The 22,860-nt window shown below is 41.4% G+C and overlaps 1 protein-coding gene across 2 annotated transcripts in view; it reads left to right on the forward strand.

Moving 5' to 3' along the window:
- Positions 1-2,838: 2,838 nt before the first annotated feature.
- tle5 (TLE family member 5, transcriptional modulator) overlaps positions 2,839-22,860 on the forward strand; it is a 46,471-nt gene continuing 26,449 nt past the window's right edge. Inside the window, exons 1-2 of one of the 2 annotated variants that reach the window (XM_034223508.1) lie at positions 2,839-3,756; positions 20,455-20,543. In XM_034223508.1, the coding sequence (XP_034079399.1) occupies positions 3,730-3,756; positions 20,455-20,543 (116 nt within the window). In that variant the 5' untranslated portion in view covers positions 2,839-3,729. The remainder of the gene's footprint in view (positions 3,757-20,454; positions 20,544-22,860) is intronic. The other variant, XM_034223509.1, reaches the window with a different exon arrangement.

Below are 22,860 nucleotides of genomic sequence, written 5' to 3' on the forward strand. Positions count from 1 at the left end.
CATTCTCCGCTCTCTTTCCCTGATTTACTTTATTGGACTGTGTATCTTTCCCCGGGTCGAAGGCACTGAAGCTGCACCGCTGCATTCATGCAACTTAGACGTCCGTTAAAGCACTCGTTGGTACTCCGAGGTGTGTGTGTGTGTGCGTATGTATGTGTACACTTTTGATGGCTATTGCTTAAGCTTGAGATCCATTCTGATTCGAGGGATGGACATACGGTGATATTAAAAAGCTATCTTTGCATTTCTTTCGTGAGGTTGACACACCTTAACACGTGTATTTAGGACCACTTAAGATGACTGACTTTTTTAAAAGAGTCAAAAATAAACTTTGTGTAGTGGTGTACAAATTGAAAGTAATGTGTTTTTGTTTGATTTTTTTTTTCTTCTTTCTCTTTTCTTTTTTTTAAGTGTACCAAATGTAAATGATGTACAATGAGTGTGCCAATCCCCTTTCTTTGTAAAGCCAGACTCTTGACAAGTGCCAATGTTGTGAAAAATCAAAGGGCCGGTGAATTTCATGGTCCAGTTTTTAAAACAAATAAACACGTGATTAATTAACCAACAAAAAAAAGGACAATTTTATTCTATATTTAAGATAATGATGAACTGCTGTTTTTAAGATAAATGTCATTTTACTGCATGTGTTTGTCAGGTTGGGGGGGGGGGGGGAAGTGGGGGGGTGAGATACTGTATTCATGCAACGCCCTCATGAAAAAGGGTCCTAATGGTTATTGATTTACAGTATTTTAGCCATATTTCTCTTTTGTATGTTTCATTTCAACCACTGTTGCCTGAACCTCATTCAAACATGAAAATGATTTTCATAGCCTTCTCCTTTAAATGTTTTAAATTGGAATAAAATATGTTCCTATACTCTCTTATTGCATCCTTGTACATTATTATTTGCAGTCTGTTTGTATTGTGATTAAAGGATAATACCACTTTCAAACTATTGAAGTCTGATACCGAAAATAATGCAATCCAATGGTTTAGTATTTCTTCTCTTAAAACCCTGAGATGCTTGGGTCTTTTTGGACCCGGTGAGGTGGTTTTCTTGAAGTATCTTTGTAATTACATTTTTTTTATCATTTCATATTCCAGCTATTCCTCAAAAAATATGTTTTGGATATCATGCAATTTAAATTTTAAGAAATTGTAATTTTTGTATTGCTAGCCCAAGCTTCCATAAGTGGGTCAAAAATGACCCGCATGCATTTTCTATGGAATCCTATGGGAAAGAAAAAAAAATTCTAAATGTAAAAAAAAATTATAAATAGTGAAAAATGTATATTAAATATTTCTAGTGTGAACCAAAATATAATACTAAATATTATACAAGTGACAAAATGACAAATAGCATAAAAACACATTATTCTAATACGGGTCCTTTTTGACCCACTTATGGAAAAGTGTAGGGTCCAGTCACTCGTGCATCTAAGGGTTAAACAACTAAGGTGTTAAACAATTATTTATATCGACGCTCTTTTTAAAAGCTTTTTATTGAACCATTATGGCGGACACGTTTTATTTGTGAAATGTTATAAATGTTCAGAGACCTGGTGAGGGGAAATAATGATTATTCAAACTTTTAAAATAAAATGTAAGTTGCAACTATTAGAAAAAGTGTATATCAGAGTATTATAGTATACAAATGTTATTTCCTTCACAGTAGTTATAAGGGCAAAGTTAGGAAATAAGGATACATGTTGAATTTAAAGCAGCCAGTCTAGTATATATATGTGCCAGAATAAAACTATGATTTAGTTATGAATGTGATACTAATCTGTATTAATCTAGCAAAATTAGAAACATGTTTTTTTTACAAGGTAAGACGGTATAACATCTTCACATATGCGATGTTATACTAGTACGAGGTATAATATATAGGCCTAGTATAAGGTGCAATGAACTCATAGTAAAAGTTATAATGATGGAATAATATTTGTAATTAATATTAATTTAATATGTTTAGAGTGTAGCATAATGGACTGAGCTTCAACTGCATTTTGTCAAGCAATATTGTGTATCTTAATAATACTTTTCGGTAAGGACTTAACCATATGAACCATTTTCAGCTTTAATATAATACAATGTACTACTTTATTGTAATATACACGTTTTATATATGTATTGGTATACAGTTTATTGAAGTACATTTGTTTTACTTTTCTCCAACTTTAATGTGTTATTATAAAATGGAGCTACTGTAACGATAAAGTACCAATTCAGTCTTTCTGATTTTCAATTATACATGAAATCCGGAATAAATATGAATAGGAGAATATATTCAAATGTGAATAGATAGAGATATGTAGAAATAGAGGGATTTGATGTGTACTTCCTGTGTTTTTTCGTGGATATATGTAGTCCTTATTTGTATTTATTATATATCATTATTAGTAGTAGTATTAACATTAGTTGTATTATTATTCGTAGTAGTTTCATCCCACAGGCCATACGACTGTTACACACCTGAACTTTTGAAAGAACATACATAACATTCATCTGTTTGCAACTCACATATATCATATATACATATAAATATTCCAATTACTGTATATAGACTATTCTATTTAATTTACTTGTGCTGTTTTATTGTGTTGCACTGTTGGAGGAGCCTGTGACCTAAGATTGTAATTGTCATAACTACACTGCAGCTATGCACACATGACAATAAAAACCATGACACTTGAAACTAGTAGTAGTAGTATTATTATTATTATTATTAAATCATCGTTAATACAGGCAGTGACGGTGCGGGGACTTGTCCACATGAGGCGCTATTTGCCCAGATATCAGCCGGCTGAGGAGCTAGATCTGCGGCGTGTAGATCCGCGGCGCCCCGCCGATCTATCCGCGGTGGGTCTGTGTGGGGCGTTCTCAGCTCTACCCACCAGCTCCAGGAATGGACTGACTTTGTAGCTTCACCACCACTGAAGAATCCACTCGTTCCTCCACGACTCTCCACGGATAAACGTTCTGAGTTTATCTCCAGCTTTGTGTCGTTTTAATTTAAAGTTAATTAACAGTCTTTACGACGACACTGATTTCCATTTCCCACCACTCGCACGACTTCTTTGTAGCCGTTGGACGGTTCAACTTAAACGAACCCGCAGACATTTTGTTATTTCTGAGAATTAGACCGTTTTTTTTCTACTCCTCCTCTTTACTTTTTCATCAGCACAGTCGTAGCTGAAAACAAGAGACCTGAGCTGCTTTGAAGGACCGCCACAAGAAAAAGGAAGACACCGTTATCCTCCGTGTTTCCCTAGCTTAAAGCCATAAACGGTGACCGTAACGTTTTTTTATATTTACACGCGTTGAGTTAGCGTCTGCCGCTCGAGCGTTAAACGCGGAAAGCTTTCAACTGCGATGGATCATTTTGACTGACAGCTTTTGAAGAATTAGCTAGCTTTAGCTAAAATCTGCTGGTACGGTTCCTGTTGTCTGACACATTAAACACGGTGTTGGGACAAGTGCAACTGAATGGTCTAGCACCAACCAGACAAGGACTATTTTACTTCGACGTGAATTACTTATATTCGGCTTAATTATTTTTTTAGTGGGGTCGCTAGCTACCGTTAGCATCCTGTGCTAACGCTGGACAGCTCCTGTGCGAGGCAGGCAGAGCTAGCTTTGGACAAAGGACCAACGCAAGGAGAAATATAAACACAACGCACTCAGTTGATTGGTGTTTGGGAAGGAGAGCTACAACAAGGAATTGACATGATGTTTCCACAATCAAGACACTCAGTAAGTGGTTTTCAATTTGACATTTTTTTGCAGAAATATAGACTCTACAGTAGTTATTAGGTGAAAGTATGCATGCCACTTGTTTTTTTGCAAGTAATATAATGTAAAGAGGTATGATAAGGAACAAAGTTTTGGGCAGTAATCATTGCATTGTTTAATTATGGTACATTTGACAGAAGAGGTGTAATTTGGCATTATAAAATAGAGACATAATGGTTGAGAAAAGATTGATACTTTTATTCATCCCTAATTGGGAGCAGTGTTGTGAAGCATTGCACGTGAGTTAAAGATAAAATAAATATATAAATAATAACAAATAATATTAACAGCAAATGTATACATATTCCCAATACTCAAATGGAAATATACTACAGTATAGACATTGGGTAATTTACATTACAATAGTGCAAAGTACTAAAACATTTTGTATTCGGGATTTAAACTGGAGTCCATTAACTGTTCCCCAGATAATGGACTCCTGTAAAAATCTAATAAGTGCTGTCACATTTCACAACTATAAGATGTGTTCACCCTTGTGTCAGTGCATTTTCAATGGGCTACATTCTGAAAAAAGTGCCATAATGTATGTTTAATGTCTTGGGGTGTAGGTGTAGCAAAATATAGTGGTGTTGTCAACCACTCACAATTCATTGTACACTATTTTTGTATAACTGTAAAAGGCTCACATCTCCTCTGTTCCCCCTAAATCTCAAGTTTCCATGGTAACAGAGACTCAGTCCAGGGCATGTATTCATCAGGGATGAGGGCTCTCAGCCCATTGGTCAAACATTTATGTTAAGTGACTTCCTGAATTGTGTTACTTGTCACTGTGAAAATATGCAGATATGTCTGTCATTACAACTTTGCAGAAGTTATTATTTCAGCAATTCAGTAGTTTAGTTTGTGTGAGAGAATAAAACGTTGTTGAGTAAAAGAATGATGGGAATAATCTCCTTTTTATTTCTATAATCAATTAGCAATTTGCTGGAATTCACAGAAAGTGCACTTTATATCGGTTTATTGCAAGTAATTTCGTTTAAAAACACTTTATTTAACAGTGTTTTTGCAAGACGCAACATTTCTTTATGTTGTGCAGACTAATGGCAAACGAGCAAGACCTATGAAGAGTATCGCGAAAAGAGAGTTTTGTGCCGACATTAATCTTCGCTTTTTAGCCTTGGTTACTGAAAACCCTATATGTGTTACGTTGTCTGATGTTTACTTGACTATTTTCTGATTTAATGGATTAATCGGGTTTTTTTTATAAATATGCCATAAAACAGTTGAAGGCGCCTTCATTTTAAATAAAAACACCCTTGAATACTCCTTTGTATAACCTGGTACTGCAACAAAAAGCATAAAATCATTGCATTTGAGAAGCTTTGACCAACAAATGTTTCGATTTTTCTTTCTTGGATTAATCGCCCAACAAAACATTTGGCGTTTTTTTTCCCGGTACTTAAAATTGAATAAATAAGTCAACTTAATTGGCTTATTACTGTGCCAAAAGGAACCCACATGTAGTGACTAGCCTGTATTTTCACCTTCAGGTTTTGGCTGCCATTTCATCTTTCCTTTGCAAGGGCGAATCTAACACAAATGTGTGTGTGCATGTCAGTGCAGCGCAGGTAAACACAACAGCAGAAAGTATTTTATGTCGCCAGGGACTGTGCCCACTGCTTCTCCCTGGCAACGTCTTGTCTCCACCGCAAGTTATTCTACTACTCAAAGCAGAAGAGCTGTTTACCGGAGCTAGAACCTGAAAGTCTTTGTGACATGAATGTGTTTGCCCTTTGGCAGCCAGTGTGTGTGGCAGCCTGATTGTGCTGCTGCTGCTGATGGGAGTCAGCTCATGTGTGTTTCAGACAGCAGGATGTGAGGATTTGTGAACCTCTGGCCTGGCTTGTCAGATAAGTGAAATCCTGTATAAGCTGCTCATCCTACTGAGTTTGACTTAAGTGTTCTGAAATTGATGATCCAAGAGGATTTTTGTTTGTTTTTAAAGGAACAATTCAAACAGAAAATCAAAAAACCTACTTTGCTTTCGTCTGTAAACATATCTTCAATCAAAGAAGTCCTTTTTGTTTCACATAAAAAGCCACTTTTTCAGGTGTAAAGGGAAAACATAGTTAGGGTGCAAAATACTTTGGGGACTCTATTGTTTCCTTTTCATCATACAACTCAAAAGTCAAAACACATTCATATAAAAAGACTTCCATATATGGAATCATTTTTGGTAGAAAAAGGTATGACGAGCAAGCTTCTGGCTAGTTGACAAGCCCAATTAAGGAGTGGAGTTTTGTTATGTTTGCTCTTCAAGTTAGGCTGTAGAAACAGAACTGCGGCCATATTTGTAATATTCTGTTCCATAATTATTTTAAGATAATATATTGCTTCACTTAATTGAGCAAATTACTGGGACGAAATGTCACTTAAGAGCCCTGTTTTTACCACCCTCCTTCCTCTGGGTGAGGCACCTCCTGATGGGGTGAGAAATCACTCACCTTCTCCAAGGTGAGAGCAGCTGGGCCCCTCCATACCGCCTGCCTGCCTTTCTGAGAGCAGGTTATTTTTCTAATCCAATTGAGTGCCCTTATGCTGCTTGATTGGAGCATTAAGACCCGGCACACAGGATTAAATATGGGGTTTGGGAATTTAGGATGTCCCTTCCCTCGTTCTGCAGCTGCTTCAGCCTTAACCTGCTACAACAAGCCATTTCCACAAATACACCTGTGTGTCGACCCCCCCCCCCCCCCCCCGCCACCCTCTCCTCTGGCTTAAAACATAAATATACAGTACACACACGTCTTCTTCTTCAATCCTCTTCCTCCTCAGCTGCTCCTGTCACAGGGGCCTGAGGATGGGGAGAATATGTGACACTCATATAGATATGAGTGTCAAAGATAAGGAGCTGGAGGATGAGAGTAACAGCACTGTCTCATAATGACAGATGATGGATCTCTCAAAATGACTCGGTCAGCACCAAATATGCTTTCCTTCTCTTTTCCTTTGTTCTCTCTGCAGTACCATTAGCGTTACAATTCAGTGTGATGTGAACAAAAGCGCTACATTCCCACCATGGAAGGCACAATCAAGGATCCTCTCGTGTGAGGATTTAAAGCAGCAGAGGATTTGGCAACGGTGGTGATGCGTGGTCGTCACAACTGCATTACAATTATGTATAAGCTTTTCATGGAGAAGCCGATAGAAGATGTTTGCCTTGCTTGGATACTCAAAGCTATTTTTTTTGTAAATTAAAGTGTAAGATAAAGAGCCTCGTGCATGGCTTTTAGCTGATGCTTACTTAGAAACAAGAGAGATGTTCCTGTCTAAAGGCCCGGACACACCAAGCCGATTTTGGCCGTCGATGGGCGTCAGGCCGACGATGAGCGTCGACACGCCCTACTCGGATTGGTGTGTCCGGGCCTTAATACGCGGGTCATTCTTTCCCATTAGCTTTCTTTACAGATGCTCTTTACGGGTTAATCTCCGTCATCCACAGTTTGACATTTTGTTCCTTGTTATTTGGGTAGATATTGTGTGCTCAGACGTTAGTCATTCCTAGTGGAGGTGCTTCCCTTTTTAATAGATTTGCCAGGATGTAGAAACATTGCATTGGTTTTGCTTATGTCAGATAGTTGTCCCTTTTAGACACAAAGTAGACCCAGGTTTAGGGAGGATTCATCTAGCTTTTAAAGTCAAAGACTGCATTTCTAATCCACTGTTCCGGGCACAGTGCATTGGTTTAATAGGAAAAAGCCTAATTTGATAGTGGCACAGCGCTTGACCCAGTTGATAGCATTTGCCATATTGTTTTTGGTGTTGATTAATCCTAATGCAGCTCCAACAAAGCTGGCTGTGGTGTGAAAGTGGAGCAACAGAAATGCCCGTTGCCAAAGCCGGAGAGCAGCGAAGTAATATGGAGGCGAAATCTCTCTGCAGTCCCCCGAGCCCATGCTCCAGTGTAGAGATGGCCACAGGTTGTACGCACACACACGCACTGACACACTCCCTCCTCCTTCCCCTCCTCTTGCTTGTCTCCCTTTATCATGCGTTTCCTCCCAGATCTGATGTAGTGGTGGGAGGGTCAGGGGCAGAGGGGGCACAGGCATTATTAAGCCCACTTGAATTAACAGGACAGCCCCCAGCCTTTCCTCTAAAGCCTCCAGCTGGGGGGAGCTTAATCCCCATGGTCCCCTGTCTCGCCCATTAAACAAACTCCCCCCACCCCTTCTCCGTCGCTCTGCTGCACACACACAGACACACACACACACGTGTTCCTGTGTGTGTGTGTTGGATGGTGGGGGGTACTAGACACTGAAGCGTGCACACGCATACACACAGAATTTAGCATTGAACACACTTTAGCTCTCTTTTCTCTGCTGGCAATAATTGCTCTAGTACATGCATGAAAATAGAGGGATTTTTCTCTTCCACCCATCAACAGCAAGGACACACACACACACACACACACACACACACACACACACACACACCGACATTCTTACCAGCCTCAAGGGTCTTATCTACTTTTTGTATCTGGGGAACAAATTGAATGTGGGGCTTGACACACGCAGACCAGCAGATGTCTGGGTCGTTAAGGTTAGGCCAGCTGATTAGCATGACAAACAGAGCCCCGCGGAGCCCCCCCGAACACCGCCCCCCCCGCCCGAACCCTGCAGGAGGCCCTGCTTTAGAATGGCGGAGTGGAGGCCATGGGTCACAGGTGATGTTGATTTTTGTGAAGGGCCACAGTTGATGATTGTCAAAATGCTTTGGGGTAGGTTGAAAGGGAGGGGTGTGTATTGGTGCAGCCATTCTTTTCTTAAACACACACACACACTGATTTGGACTGAAGTAGTCAGAGAGGATACATTTGAATACACGTTCACTCTGATTTATACCCCCAGCCACTGATCAGTATCAGCTAAATGGTTAGATTTGTGGTTTTTATAAAAGCCGATCAGATGACTCATCAATTTAAATTGAAAATGATTACTGATATTTATTGGCCTGCTTTATACAGAAGGCCTGAGAGGGAAACCGCCTAAATTCTAGCTTTCAATTAAAGGCTTCTTTATGCACTACTACAATACTCAGTTTACTGTCAAAGTGTTGGATATAATCCAACAAGGATGTAGGAAACTCAACCTTTCCCCTTCCAAATTGTAATACATTGTTAACAAAGCAAGCACGAGGAAGTGATTGTGTTGCTCAGGGATGATTCCTGGATTTGGATCTGAGATGCCTTTTTTAACATTTTATATGAAAGCTTTTAGGATGTTTTCTCTTTGAAGAGCATTTTGTTATTGGTGCCGCATATGATACAGCTTTAGGTGTTCACATTAGGGGTCGACCGATAATCGGCCAGGCCGATATTCTGCATTTGACCGATTATCGGTATCGGCCTTTTTTTTAATCAAATTGCCGATAAAACTTTGGTTCTGATGCGGCCGTTTCTCTGGCTGCAGTCACCACTCTGTGCACGAGCAATGTCCCGAAGGCGGGACCTTCTCAGATTACAGGCAGGTGCGAAAGAACGCAGACACAGACTGAAGTAAGCAGCAGCGCTGAGCGGCAGAGCCATACATGTGTTAAACCGAAGTTCAATAAACATCCCCATCCTCTATGCTGAAGTTGCAAAAACACCACGATCTTATGATCCAATTCTATCAGTTTCCCAGTTACACAGGGACGCGGGAAGTCAGTCAGAGTTGGGGGTGCGTGCAGCGTCTCACAGCGGAGTAACTGTGGGGGGTGGGGGGGGGGGCTGTGAGTGGAGCCTCGCGGTTTTTCAGGTTGATATGTGAAGCTCATTAGCTAGCCAACATGTATCTAGCAAATGTTTAGCAACATATTAGAAGTGAGGCTCCTAGACTAACGTTGGGTCTACTGTGATAGCCTCACTTTGAATAGTTTGCAAAACATTAGCTAGCACTAGTGTTTTGCAGTTGCTAGCAGCTTTTTGGGATTGTATGCTAGATAGACTTTGTTTTGATATAATAAATTAAGCATTATGTTAGTTAAGCATGTCAGCCTGCAGCCCACTTCTTGTCTCTCGAACTCATTGCAGATGGCTGCACTAAAGAAAAGGGCACAGAGAGGAAACCAGTTGTAAGATGTTTAAATGTTCATTAGACGTAATATATGCTTAAATGCATTTCAAAGAAGTTGTGTTGAGTTGTGTTGGAGTTTGTGTTATTCTACATTTTGACACCAAGATTTTCTGATTTTACTGTAAATGTATATCGGTTCCAAATATCGGTTATCGGTCTCCTTGATTACTAATAATCGGTATCGGCCTTGAAAAAGCCATATCGGTCGATCCCTAGTTCGCATTAGTACAAATACAGTTAAAGCAAAAACATTTTTAACATCTCTTTGGAGTTCACATCATACATGAAAAAACTGAATCAAGGCGATAGAAAACACCACTGAAGGATTTTACATAACTTTTACCTGTAAAATAAGTGTCAAAATGAATGTTAACATGTACGTAATTAGGAACTTCTCTCTAAAACTAGATTTGCAAGTTGTATCCGTGCTTCTTTTTCTTCCTGGGACGATTTTTCTTGCCTAAAGAATCGCTGAAAATTCACCAGAAAGAACATGAATATAAATATTACCAGATGTCAACTGAGTCTTACCATGTTTTTTGGATTTCTCGTGTGTGTGTGTGTGTGTGTGTGTGTGTGTGTGTGTGTGTGTGTGTGTGTGTGTGTGTGTGTGTGTGTGTGTGTGTGTGTGTGTGTGTGTGTGTGTGTGTGTGTGTGTGTGTGTGTGTGTGTGTGTGTGTGTGTTGTGTGTGTGTGTGTGTGTGTGTGTGTGTGTGTGTGTGTGTGTGTGTGTGTGTGTGTGTGATTCTGAAAGATGCTTGAAGAAAAGAAAAAAGAAATGTGTATGTGCACGTTCTTACACGCAGTTGAGAGCTCATCAGTTGGTTTGTGTGGGAGTGAAGAAGGGGGGTGTGTGGAGTGGATGCATCAGTATTCAGCAGTGCCTCCCCACGAGGAGTGTGTGGGAGGTGGGAAGGAGGGAGGTGGTGGTGGAGCGGGGCGGCCTTTCCTCAGAGCAGAACAGTGCAATGGGTTGGAACAAAGCGGCTCGACGGGGGGCCGTCGGATTGGCCCGCCCCGGCCAGGGCCCCTAGACCTGCCAAAACTCGAAGCACTGCACCAGTTCAGACAAGAGAATTAGCTGCTCTGTTTGTGTGCCTGAGAGCAGGAATTTCCAGGCTGGAACAATATGGCACCTCATCGCCACCAAGACTTCATTCAGGCACCACAAGGACTCACAGCAAGGCAATGCAAAGCTCCCTCGTTCAGGAGGGGGGAATATGGTGAAGACAGACTTCCTGTATTAGACAGGACTGGTTTCTTTTGTGTTTAGAATTCATGTTGGCAGGTGTTTTCACCGCCCTGCTGTGACGTCAGGGCCCCGCTAGTCCACCAGTCTGCCACCAGTCTCATGCCTAATATTAAATGCTTGTTATTGAGCCGCTGGTTAGCTCAATGGTCAGAGATCATGTTACCGGGCCGAATCCCTTCTTCAGCCTTCGGTCCCCCTGCGATTCATTTTTATCTATCTTACACTTTCATTCTCCAATAGACGCTCACCTGGCCCAAATAAATCCGTTATAATGATATTGTTTAGTTTCAAGGATTATCAAGCAATAAAACACTACAAAGCGATGTATGTGTGCACGTTACTAAATATTCTACCACGAATGTGTACCTGCATTTATTTAGCCAATGCACTAGGATGTTGTCAGATGTCAAGGCATTGGGCTTTTCCAAAAGCATTTTCTTTATAGTAGTTACAAAGGGCAACACTTGTAGGAGGGGGTATAGACTGCTGTAATAGAAAAGGGTTGATGTGATTAATAAATCAAATATGTGAATAACTGCACTCACTCTGGAGCTTTCTTATTTGTGAAGGCATTGGTATTCGTTCGTTGTTTTTACAAAGAAAAAGTGACGAAAGAAGTTGTGTAAAGAATACTGAGAACTTTGAATCCGTACTTTCGGACCCCTGCACTGCTAGCCAATTGCTGAGTGAATTGGACACACTTGTTGGATTGATGTTTTATACAAAGTTATGAAAAGTGTAAAGCACATTTGCTCAGCTGAAAACATAGAAAATATGTCGGGAGTCTACAGATGCTGTTTGACCATTTGAAAGAATGTAATTGGACATACACTACTAAAGCCTTAACACACAATTTGACACAGCGTGATTAAAATGAATGAGTGTTTTATTCTCACTGTACTGCTGCCTGTGTGAACGTGCTGCTAAACGTGCTGACATTATACTATAATAAAGCATAATGTCAAGATTAGATGGCCATGGATTAGACTCAAGGAATGGAATTGCTCTACCTTTTTGAAAAACTTTAAAAATGAACAGAGACTAGAACTTTAGTGCACCTCAGATAAACTGAGGTTTCCCTTGTGTCAGCCACATGTTGGCACTCCTGCTTTCTGCTTTCATTGTCCACTTATTTGTTGCAAACTTTGGGACTAATCTTCCTTCCCTGCACGTCTTCCCTGTTTCGCAGGCTGTTGTAAGTAATAACCTTGGTTTTTACAAGCAGGCATCAATCATCTCCACAACCGTACTGGGTGTAATCTTAGAGCCCCCCCTTCTGCGAGGCTGGCTTTAATCTCAGCCCTGGTCTCCAAACCCACAGCCCTGTCGGCCTCACCACTTTCCCCACTCTTGACAAATTGCCCATTTCCCTTGGCTTTGCAATCTCTGCACAATTTTCCTTTGTGTGTGTGTGCGTGCTTACCCCCACCTTGTTTCTGCTATGTTTGTGTACATACATACATGTGTGTGTTTGTGGGTAAAGTTCACTACATTTTTGTGCGAGCAGGGCAGTGTGCTTTAAGTGTCATGTTTGTGTGTGTTTCTACTGCGCGCTTGAACGGCCTGAGGCCTTACACAGCGGGTCGAGACAGTTCTGCAGAGTGGGCAGGGAGGCCGAGCCATGCCAAGCCTATGTTTGCAAGCGCACTTCACTCGAAGTGATAAAAGTAGAATAATCCTCTTTAAAGCGTCTTAACGAGGTCAAATCTGTTGGGCTGCAAGGGGGACATGTGTGTGTTGTGGGGATAGTGCTGTAGAAATGGGGGTAAGCCATGGCTTGGTTTGTGAGAGATAATAATCAAAATCAAATTCCTGGCCCAAACAGGATTAGACTCTCCCCGCGCTCTAAAGCCTCTGTCCAGAGCGGCTGAAGACACAATCCTATTCCTCAGCCTCCACACACACACACACACACACACACACACACACACACACACACACACACACACACACACACACACACACACACACACACACACACACACACACATACTCAGTGAGCAGCTAACATAGCAAGGCCCAGACAGAGTTGGCTTGGATGGGGGCCAGTTAGCCCTGTCCCTCTCTCAGATCACTGCGCACATACGCTTTATTCCAAACACTAATCTGGGATATTTAGGTGGGATTGTTTGGTCAGAGCTATTCTTAGATGGAGATGTGATCTTGTTTGCTGCTGGTGTATTAGCAAAAGGCTTAACGTCTGGCTCAGTGAATCATGTCATGATGGATTTTTGCTGAGAGCTTTGCCTACATGTTAAACACATACCCCACATGTTGTCTTCACCATATACACGGAGCCAGGCATAAGTATGCCCTCCGGTAGGGTGAATGCTTCGTTACTTATTTTAAAGGAAATAGGCTCAGAAAATGCAGAGTTGAATAGAATCAAATATTTGTGCAATAGTGCATCTAAACACCACCTTCTCTACCTGCTCTCGGCAAAAAGAGAGCAGCAATCTTTCTAAGCGACACACGTACTGCGCTCACATCAAGGCTCTAATTTACTCCTATCATTTCAACTCAAAAAGGCTCATGGTTATTTAGCTTTCCACACAAATGATTTCCACTCTTTTCAGTCATAGTGTGATCTCTTGAATAACAATAATGTGTCTGAGATGGACATGGTGGCTCAAATGGCATCCATGGCACTGTTGCTATGGAGCAAACAGTCAGCCTGGCGTGGGGAAATAGGGCAACTGCTCGTCAGCGTAGATCTTCTGCATTCATTTAAAAGTGGGAGTGAGATAACATCCAGTCATTAGTGAGTGATTACAATGCCAAGGCCCCATCCCTGCCCCCAACACACACACACACACACACACACACACACACACACACACACTCCAACTGAGATGTAAACAGTCAGGCAGTGCTCCAGGAAATACAATCCCCACACTGCCGCTACCCTCAGGCAGGATTTATAAGGAGGAGGATGTTTTCCCATGTTTCCTGCTGTTATTTTCTGGGTGTATGGTAATTGTGTATGTGCTCTGTGTGTGTGTGTGTGTGTGTGTGTCTAAATACTCTACTGGATATATGTACTATATTCATGAATGTTGGTGTATCTAATCACTGTTGTGTTATGTGTAAATCCAAGCCCCCCCCCCCCCCCTTAATCTCTTCCCCTTCCCATCGCCTTTGTCGACTGATCTGTGGAGCAGAAAAAGCCTTAGCTTGATTCTTATTTAAAATAGACATTATGTTTCACAGTAGATTTCACATGGATTGGACCAGATGATGAGGCCAGGAGGGGTAGGCGGGGGGGGGGGGGGTTGGGTGATGATGTGGGGGATAGGGGGTGGGGCAGCAATTTCCTGAAACGATGAATCCCATTTATTCGCTGAAGACTGTCTCAATTGCCTCACCAGCGCACAAAGCTTTTTAATGCTTTAATTACGTCTCAAAGGAGCAGGGTAGAATCAAATTAGAGATTGTCCTACATTTAGGGTGTGTGTGTGTATGCGTGCTATGCAAATGTTGTATGCTAGGCAGAGTGTGTGTGGGCTGTTGTATCCTTGTGTATGATTCATAGCAGTGAATATTTGTTCCTCTGGCAGCCAAGCATCATACAGAGGCTTATCACACCCCACACAGTTGCGTGCACACACACGTGCACACAACGCACATACATACACACACACACACTTATTATACGCTAAGGCTCTCTGTTTTGCTCTAACACACATATCCTTCTCCGCCACATTCACATTGTTTAGGCTACTCTGCTGTAACAAACAAAAGTGTACACACACACACACACATATTAGCCTCGCTGCATTTTCACACACAGCATGTAGGCACCTTTTTTTGTCACAGCAGATGGCATGTGTCACAATATTACGGCAGTATTTCATTAACATTATGGGCATCCATCTGTTGTGGGCTCTCAGGCCCCCATAGAGCACCTTGTTTTGGTCACTGACAGAGAGAGGGATAATAAACATTGTTAGCTGTGTATATTGCACAAAGCCAGGAGAGCTTACATAGTGCGGTTGTGTAGTGGAGAGGTTTCTGGTTAGCACTGTGAGAAGCGTCCTTCAAAGCCCTGCTGGACGTTTGATCCAGGATTTAGGCTGCTTTGTGATAACCTTGATTGAGAATGTTATACTGTACTTAGATTACATCATTAGCAAAACAAGTTCATTAGACTGTTGTTACTTAGCACTTTAGGCGGCCTTAAGATTTATTTTTCCAACAACTACTCTCCAACTGTTGAGCTCATGACAATAAAGGCAACAAATCTTTGAATCTTGAATATACTTTTGTTAGCAGTTTGAGCTACAAAGGGCTGCGCATTACTCGCAATCTATCAAATTCGCTACATGGACTTTATATTAAATATAAAAAAATTGCAGTAAGCTAAATATTCGTTAAAGGCTAAAAAATGTTATGAATGCAATTTTTAATGAAGTATTATTGAATCGTGAGCTAACCCGGCCGATTAATATATCTTACAGACTTAGCTAAACGTATTTGTTCGGTACAGATCCTCAATGACACTGAGATTTATGATGCAAACATGATCAAACCCTCCAATATCATTAATTACATGTGAACTTGGTGCAAGCGTTCTGTTTTTCTTTTTATAAATGATTCCTTTAAATCAGGGGTTCTCAAAGTGCGGCCAATGGCGGCCCTCGGAAATGTTTCTGGCGGCCTGCGATAGTTAATGTGACACGCTGAAATGCATACGTTATATTTTAATCCTCCATGGTTGTATCTAGTAAGAATTAGAATGGAATTTAAGAATGGTAAAACTGCGCCCCCTGATTTGTCATTCCTAAATTATGAATGACAGCTTGTGGAAAGTTTGCTAGACTACTGGTTGCATGGCAACTAGGCATCTCGCGAGTTGCGGTTAAGCGGAAAATGTGTTGTAAGTTATCAGAATCAGTAACGGGAGTTAGCTAGCGATTTTAGCTAGTCACTGTCTGTAGATAACCCAACGTTGTGTCCTCTGCAAGTTCTTAATGTATACTGTATGTATAATTGGTTAGTACAATAAAGAAAGGATTTGTTTTGGAATTATTTTGTGTTCCGTTTTTTCTTGGGCGGCCCTCAATCCAATATTGGGTACCTAAATTGGCCCTCACTCATCAAAACTTTGAGAACCCCTGCTTTAAATGGTCTTGCTTCATTTCCTGTTAGCAGGGTTGTGAGCTAGCGTGTGCACCAAAATCACCTCCAGCCATCTTTTTTAAATGATTGCCAGCCTTTAGCCAAATATAGAGTTAGCAAAAACATCCTTTCGCTGGAGAGTTCTGATCTATGTTGGAAATCTGTGAAACATTTCCAGTAGAAGGTGAAGTGTGACGGTTATCTTGTTCCCCCAGGCACCCAGATGCAGACCACTGCAAAAATATTTCTGTCTGGTTGCAACCATTACACCAACATTAAAACATGTCCTGAAGCCATTTCATTATATAATGAAATGTTTGACATACACAGGTCTGTCATATCTCCAACGTTATAACCACTCTCTCCTCGCTTACATAAACAAAAGGGGATGGCCTGGTTGTAAAGCGTATTCTGGGATCATGTTTAATGTTGTGGTTTATAGAACTCCTCTCCCCAATAGAAAAGCCTGCTACCAACTATATTATGCCTATAAAAGATAACGAACGATAACCGAGAGATGTTGTTCCGGAGTTCACACGGTCCTGATATTGGTGATAAACAAAACCTTCACCTCAATATGTTTAATCATTCTTCTCACTGATATTTGATCCGAACAAGAACTATGTTGATGGCAATACTTGTAGGTTAACCACTTTTGTCTACACATCTTCTGTTCCCTTATCCTCTTCTTCTTTGTCTTCGTCTTCTTTTTCGTCTGTCTCTGTTTTCCCCGAGGGGTGCAATCCTCTACCCCGGGATGTTGACTGACAAACTTTGGTATTTTAAACGTTTGCATACTGCACTACACATGGAGGAAATTGGATCTAGGGCAACAACGCTACCCTCAGGCACCGGGGCAACCTGTACGCACGCACACACACACTAGGACAGTGGTCACCAACCTTTTTAAGCCCGAGATCACCGACCTCGGCCTAGGTGAAAGGCGAGATCTACCTATTGCAGAATTGAGTGAAAAAGACGGCCCAGACAGTGCTTCCAATTTGAGGCCTTTTATATAATTGCATCTGAATTACTGTTACAATGAAGGCTCCATAATCAGCTCACGGCATATAGGCAGGGGTAAAGTGCTATTTTTTATGAGTGGGGGGTGGACCTCACCTCCTCTAGGGGGGTTCGTGGGGATGCTCCCCCGGGAAGATTTTTTTTTTTTTAAATATTGAAGTTGAAAGCATCAATCTGGTGCACTTTGAGAGCAACATGAAGAGATCTATGGATCCATCTCTCAACACCCATATGAAACAGAACTGTAAACAGATTTACTTTTTCTTTATGGATATTTTACAAATCACTCCCCTTTTAAACTGTATTCTTGTTTTACTGCCATATAGTATTTCATACCTGTTTTTCATTTATTCTCTTATTGTTTGTATAACTATAATGATCATATGAAGGTGTGCCGCGGAAATAATCTTTTGAATAATTTGTGACAAAACTGTTCTAAACACTCGGAGTCCTTTAGCTCACCTGAGCCCCTCAGTCTGACAGGGGAGGACTCTCCTCCAGCTTGTTGTGGAAACAGCTCCTTATGTCCGTTAGTGCAGCTAGCTAACCAGATGCTAACATCACGGTCCCCGCTAGCACCGGTCCCTCTCTCTCCCTCTCCCTCCTTCTCCCTACCTCTCTCTCCATCACACTAAATGCACTATTGCCACACACACACAGAGCCGAGCTTGAAGGACACAAGCACACGTGTATTTCCATGCGACTCTCTGATTGGTCTGGTGACTTGCCTCTGTTGTATTCACTGAACACGGGAAATTGCAGTCCTGCCGTCCTCTCGTGTCATAATGAGGTTCACGTAAAGCACGGTTAATGTATTATATTATTGAGGTGTCTCAAATATATGTCAATCAACTGGCTGCTAACGGGGTGGTGGATGATAGGTGTACATCTAAAAACGTATTTTTCAAACATTATTATTTTATTTTTATTTTTATTTCTTTTGTTTTTTTAACGGTCCGCGATCTACCCGCACCACACTCGCGATCGATCGGTCGATCACGATCGACTGGTTGTCGACCACTGCACTAGGATATCACGATTATTAAAAACGATTATCCATTTACTTTGAAAACATCAATCGTTTTATTTCGATTATGTTGTTTTCATAATCGTTGCAAGCCAAAATCGTAATTGCGATTTAAAATACGATTTAATTGAGCAGCCCTAACACACACACACACACACACACACACACACACACACACACACACACACACAGTGTTCAGGATCCATACCAGTGCAGGGTACCGTTATTGCAGTGTGAGTTTCATGGCTGCCTGTAGCTAAGTGCTTTGTGTTGACACAGGCTCAGTGTGGCATAGACCCAAGCTGTTGTTTGCTGCTCTATGCTATACCGGCCAGAAAGATAATAAAAAAAGGTTATTCTGCTTTACAGTCGGAGCCTCTGTCTCCAAGCAGCGGATGGCTTGTGTGATTTGGGGTTATTTTTTATGTGTGTGTGGGGGCAGAAATATAATGTCAGCCCCTATCATGACATTTGACAGTGTGTGTAATGGCTGAGGTCACATTCCCCGTTTGGCAGGACTGGAATTTAGTTGTTTTTGTAACCAATAAAATAACATGAGTATGTATGTTTACCCTGGGAGGCTTTAATAAGAATTCACCCCCCAACCCTTAACCATGTTAGAGCCAGTCGCTGCCTGCTGAGCCACAAAGCAAAAACATATTCAGGCTTTGAAGCTCAGCACAACCTGAAGCAATCCTGTTGCTTAGCATATTCTCTGGCCATGGTTCTGTGAATGCGAAGCAGCCTATTTGTAGTTAAAAATGAAGCTGAGGGGCATGCTGCGGGGAGCAGGGTACAAAGCGATGGGTCACTCCTAACGGCGGCGGGCTAGCTTCCTGTAAGTGCGGCAATCAGATTTCTGATGTTTTTTTTCCTGATGCCTGCTCAATCGTAGTGGGGAAATGTCGATTCTTTTTCTTTTCTTTTTTTCTTTCCCCACCTGACCCATTATGCAGCCTGCTGAGAAATAATGAGATTTTGTCCCTATTTGGGTTTGATGCTTTCTGTGCTCTCACACACAGCCAGGCCATCACTGCTGCCTGGGGAATGTAGTGTGGACAGAATTACAATAAGGGCTGATGGCAACATCCCGGCTATGTGAAAGAGCGCTGATGTGGCTTGCTGTGTGAGGCCCAAACAAAGTCTTCCACGTGACATACGGCGATTTGGTGCACAGTTGTGCCTTTTTGGTGAACATAAGGCTAAATGATATGAACGTGTAACCCTTCCTAGACTTGTGCTAGGTTACACAGGAAAACATTGGACACCATGGCAATCATTACCAATTATTTTCAATTAGTTAATGTCCAAACTGTTTTCTTTATTAAATACAAAAGTGGATAAGCAAGACAGTTATATACTGTCACCATTTGTTGGAGCGCCATCAAGGAATTTTAAAATAATATCAGACATTGGATAATAACTTTGACTCGCTCATGGGTCACAACATATGCTTTTGTTCATAATGGCCGGGGGTAATAACTCTTACGGTTTTTGTCACTGTACAGCCGGAGCCAGACCGAGGACAGAAAGAGTCTGCGTTATGTCTTTAGAAAGTTAAATAGGGGGAGTGTCAACATCCATTTATGGCTAATTTTGTTGTGTGTGTGTGTGTGTGTGTGTGTGTGTGTGTGTGTGTGTGTGTGTGTGTGTGTGTGTGTGTGTGTGTGTGTGTGTGTGTGTGTGTGTGTGTGTGTGCTGTGTGTGTGTGTGTGTGTGTGTGTGTGTGTGTGTGTGTGTGTGTGTGTGTGTGTGTGTGTGTGTGTGTGTGTGTGTGTGTGTGTGTGTGTGTGTGTGTGTGTGTGTGTGTGTGTGTGTGTGTGTGTGTGTGTGTGTGTGTGTGTGTGTGTGGTGTGTGTGTGTGTACAGAACAGTGCATGCATGGGGTTAAAAAAAGATGTCGGAAACAATAGGAATGCGTGTTTCTGCTTTTTCTACGCTCAGTTTTATTCTCGAGGTGACAAGGTTTGATGCATTTGGCCACTTATGTGTGGAAACATACTTGGCAACCAATTTCTTATTAATGCTGTACCCATTGGACTGCATCAAATTGAAAACTGCTTGATTTAATGTGCATGTTTTTAATTATTTCTCTCACTCTGCTCTCATCTTTCTTAGTCTTTTTTAATTTCACTAAATGTTTGTGTTTTTCTCTTTGGCAGGCTTCATCGCAGCAGCTGAAATTCACAACCTCCGACTCCTGTGACAGGATCAAGGATGAGTTCCAGTTCCTCCAAGCACAATACCACAGGTGCGGTCAGAAACACTTCCCTGCACACACACATGCAAACACACACAATACAAAGAGGAAGCGGTTACATACCACAACCTGATGACTTCAGCTCATTGTAATAAGGAGTCTTTCTGTAGGCAACACACGTATCACTGTGTGTTAGGGGTGGTATACGTATTCGTACCGAAAATATTCGGTACGTTAAACGTAAAAAATTGAGAACGTGAACAACTTTTTGGAAGTAATCTCAGGTGCTGCGTCGCAGCATTCAGAGTAATTTGCTCACATTGGGTTCAACGCGTCATAGAGCGAGCAAGTCATTTCATTGGACGAGAGGCATACTATGAGAGCTGGTCAGAGGGATGCGTTCAGTAATTTGAGGAAATGGCGAACGCAGATAAAGTTGAGCTGAAAATCCTCCAGCATCATTGAAGTCTCCGGTTTGGGAACATTTTGGTTTCGCAGTTACGTTCAAGGATGACGGACAAAGACAGGTGGACCGAACCAAAGCTGTTTGTCGGCATTGTTCAACTAACATTGGTTACGCGGCTGGCAATACATCAAACTTGCACGCTCATTTGAAAAGGCATCACCCGAACGTGAATATCACCGGTACCAAAAGACTGAAGTGCAAACCCAACTCCCGCTAGCATGTAAGCCTCCACCACTCGCAGAGAGTTCAGACCGAGCCAAAGCTATTATAAACGCCACATATCCTTATGTTGCCATGTTAGCAAAGCGCTACCTGGCTGTGTCTGCTACCTCCGTCCCTAGCGAGAGGGTTTTCTCCACATCAGGAGACATTGTTAGTGCCAGCAGATCTGCCCTTTCGGCAAGCAATGTGGACAAGTTCATCTTTCTTTAAAAAAACATGAAAATACAATGACAAGCAAGTCATAATGTCAAACTGGCTGCTTAGGTACTAGTACAGTTCAAATACAGATTATTTCAGTTCATCAAAATGCTGCACCTTAATGTTTATTTTATTATATTTAGTATTTATTTGAGTGAATACATTATTATCAGTTTAATAATAATTAAAAATATATATATATATATTTGATGTTTTGTGATCATTTTTTCTGCTGTACCGAACCGTGACCTAAAAACTGAGGTATGTACCGAACGGAAATGTTTGTGAACCGTTACACCCCTACTGTGTGTGCCTTTTTCTAACGCAATTTTGTAACAGGAGCAAATGTTAAAGTGCAGAATTAAGCTGCAAAATGGCCTGCCATAAATGGGTTTTAATATGAACGTATGGCCTTTTTCAACTCTTAATTTCACACAATGTTACAGGTCTTTCCAAAGAAGTTCCCTGGAATGAAATGTAGAATTTGAAACTAATTATAGGTGCCGTAAAGACAGTGTTCAGTTGGCACTCTTCCAGTTAATACATTCCTTTTGAATGCCTAGCTACTGTTACCGTTGGTACAGTAGATCAGATGAGCAATGCAAACATGTGCATTTTGTCTACAAGCAGCCACTCAATTTGTAATGAATGACAAAATAATGAATATTTACTATATTATTTAGCAGTTCCTCTGGACATCAGTGTGTTAACAAAAACTAAAACAATAGATTCTATCCCATTTTCCCCCTTAAATGTCTGATCCTGACTTTTATCTGCAGTTCAAAAGAACGTTTTCTTTTCCCAATCCTCTGCTTCATTACAGAGGGCTAGCTAAACATCCATGCTAGTCACCAATGTAATCATAATCTCTGCTTTAAGCTCTTTTTAAATTACATTTGACTGAAAGTAATGGAAATCCCAGATATAAATCATAGCAGAATAATTGTTTCAATGCTTGAAGAATTAAAACAGTTTTTGAAATTATTTGGAAATAACTCTTTAAATAAATAATTGCAGAAAAGCGTAGCATAGGCTTTAGAGACGCGCTTGTCAACTGTGATAAAAATGAAGAAGTCTGCCTTTGTTCCTCTTTTCCTCAACTCTACCACCACACTGCTCACTGATGCAACTTCCTTTATTGATTCATGCCTAAATCAATATCGTTTACCCTCGGCCATTGATCTGCCTAAATACCGCTGCAGTACCAGAAGTCTGAGGCACTTCCAAAAGTGCCCGGGCCGACCTCAACTGATCTGTTTGATAGCTGCTATAAAGAGGTGGGACGCCACGGGGTCTGTATCTCTCAGAGAGATCCTCTCTTTGTGAGAGCGGAGTCTTTGAAGCCCGTCTTCCTTCCTGAGGAGGTTGGTTTGTTCCTCTGTACCTGTTCTCCCAGAACCTTCCTCCGCGGCTTACAGACACAGACGGAGGCAGATGAAAGCCTGGCAAATTGTGAGCAAAATCCCCGCTCTGGTCTGTTCG

The sequence above is a fragment of the Gymnodraco acuticeps genome, unplaced genomic scaffold (assembly GCF_902827175.1).
Source record: "Gymnodraco acuticeps unplaced genomic scaffold, fGymAcu1.1, whole genome shotgun sequence".
Taxonomy (NCBI): Eukaryota; Metazoa; Chordata; class Actinopteri; order Perciformes; family Bathydraconidae; genus Gymnodraco; species Gymnodraco acuticeps.